Source organism: Colletotrichum tamarilloi, assembly GCF_030869305.1.
Source record: "Colletotrichum tamarilloi strain Tom-12 chromosome Unknown Scaffold_297.1, whole genome shotgun sequence".
Classification (NCBI taxonomy): domain Eukaryota; kingdom Fungi; phylum Ascomycota; class Sordariomycetes; order Glomerellales; family Glomerellaceae; genus Colletotrichum; species Colletotrichum tamarilloi.
In genome coordinates, this window is record NW_026849680.1 from 9,642 (window position 1) to 11,493 (window position 1,852).

The window sequence follows — 1,852 nt, forward strand, 5'->3', positions numbered from 1 at the left end:
TTGCCACCGATAGCACTCAAGGCCTATGACGGCGTGCTCAGTACGAGAAGCACAATACTGTGTACATTCTATCTCTTTTTTTCATGCATTTCCAAAGTGTGGAAAGCTGCAACGTGCTGCAACAGGCCTCTTCAGACGTCTAGTAATGGCTGGATCCTTCAATGTACATTGAAAACGAGGAGACAGGATGACATACAATAGTGGGACTAGCGAGCTGCCTTGCGGTCTACCTCAAGGAATCCATATTCAGCTCCGGGCGGTCTGTACAGCTATTCGGAAAGTCGGTGTCCTACTCACCAACAGCCTTTAGATAACACAGGCGCACGAACACAATTCGTATTGGCCGTTACATACTTTACAGGTACCTTTGTACTGTTCGGCTATGTATGGCGCCTAGTAAATAGGCATATAGGTGTTCCAACAGCGGATATTGTTGCTTAGCGAATAAGCTGACACCGCTACTATGCGTCCTATTGATCTGAGGCATGAAAGCATAGCCGAACCGTATCATAATAACCGGCCAGGCTAGCTCAATAAGAGGAAGTCGTGGCTTAAACGAGGGGCCATGACTCAGGAGTAGTCGGCCAAGGTCTGACGTTTTGTCAGACCTGGACATAGCATACTATGTAATCGAGGCATGCACTCAACCCATGCTCAATCCCTATTGCAATGTGGGATATAGTTGAAATACACTGTGTGGGGTGATATTCCTGCTCCCGAACTTATCAAAAGTGTCTACTGCGTAAATGACAGGCAACCAATGTCGCAAACAGCTGTATACGGTGCCCAAGATTACTGTACGTTAACAGCACAACGTATTGTACTCCGACAATCCCAACGGTACTTTTGCGCTGTTGAGCTTAATGACAAGGAGTAGATAGTATTGTACCGTTTGGATGTCACGCACTTCATGTGGTTTGACTTGGTCATCGGCCGCTTACCGTCTCACCTAGAGCCCGAAGGTATATCGCTTTACGAACAGCCTGTCCCATGATTCTTAACGTCAACGACTCGCGCTGGCGGGCAATGACTCTATTCCCACGGCAGTCAAAGAAGACAACGAACGTTGCGTTTCGGGCGAACCGTCAACATCTACAGACCTTTCCTTCGCGGCCTCAACGTGAGCAGACGAGGTGAGGAGGTCTCAGTGCTGGGATGCGCTGTTACTGTTGGTTTGGCCATCCACTCGCCAAGCGCACCGTAATACAGCTGTATGGCTTCGTCCAGCTCCACGGAGGAGTGGACACGGCATTGAAGTAACACAAAATGCGAGCGCCGATGACCTCCACCGATCAAGAGCGCGTGTCGAGCCAAACTAGAGGCCACGACACGGCCAGCCGCAGTAAGCTTACCCACTGTTTTCTCAGACCTCCCTAATGTCGGCATCGAGCAGTGCAACATCTCTACCACCCTGGTTATGCCAGTATTCAGCGACCATTGCTGGATTGCGCAGCCGCGCGGATCTTTCGGTGATATCCGTCCTTTCTGTGCTGCCCTCCCATGATACCCGAAGTATGACTTTTCGATCCCGGCGTCTGCTCTCTTGAGCTATGGCAACCCAGTGCGAGTGGATAGCCAGAACGTGCCACTTATCGCGCTGATGTTCTCCCAAGCACGCACGATGCTCAACGCCCGATGTATACGCCAGCCACTCATTGGGGGCGTTGATCTGAAGTTCCCGCTCCGGCTCCCACGACGTCGCATGATGTGGCCAGAGAACGTGGAGCTCTACTCGTGACCGATCGCATCGTGACACTCTGTGTTCTGTTATACGAACGATATCGGGACGTCGGTGAACACTGTCCTCGCTTCTTTCGGGCTCGGTATCGGCAGATGCGGCAGCGCGGCGCGT

General features: G+C 51.6%; 1 protein-coding gene across 1 annotated transcript; it reads right to left on the bottom strand.

The window, feature by feature from the left end:
- Nucleotides 1–1,363: 1,363 nt before the first annotated feature.
- Nucleotides 1,364–1,849, bottom strand: CTAM01_16987 (uncharacterized protein; the record flags this gene model as incomplete). The annotated part of the gene is made up of 1 exon (XM_060532979.1): nt 1,364–1,849. A coding segment is annotated over one exon (486 nt), but the record flags the coding sequence as incomplete, so codon positions are not given.
- Between the last annotated feature and the right edge of the window lie 3 nt (nt 1,850–1,852).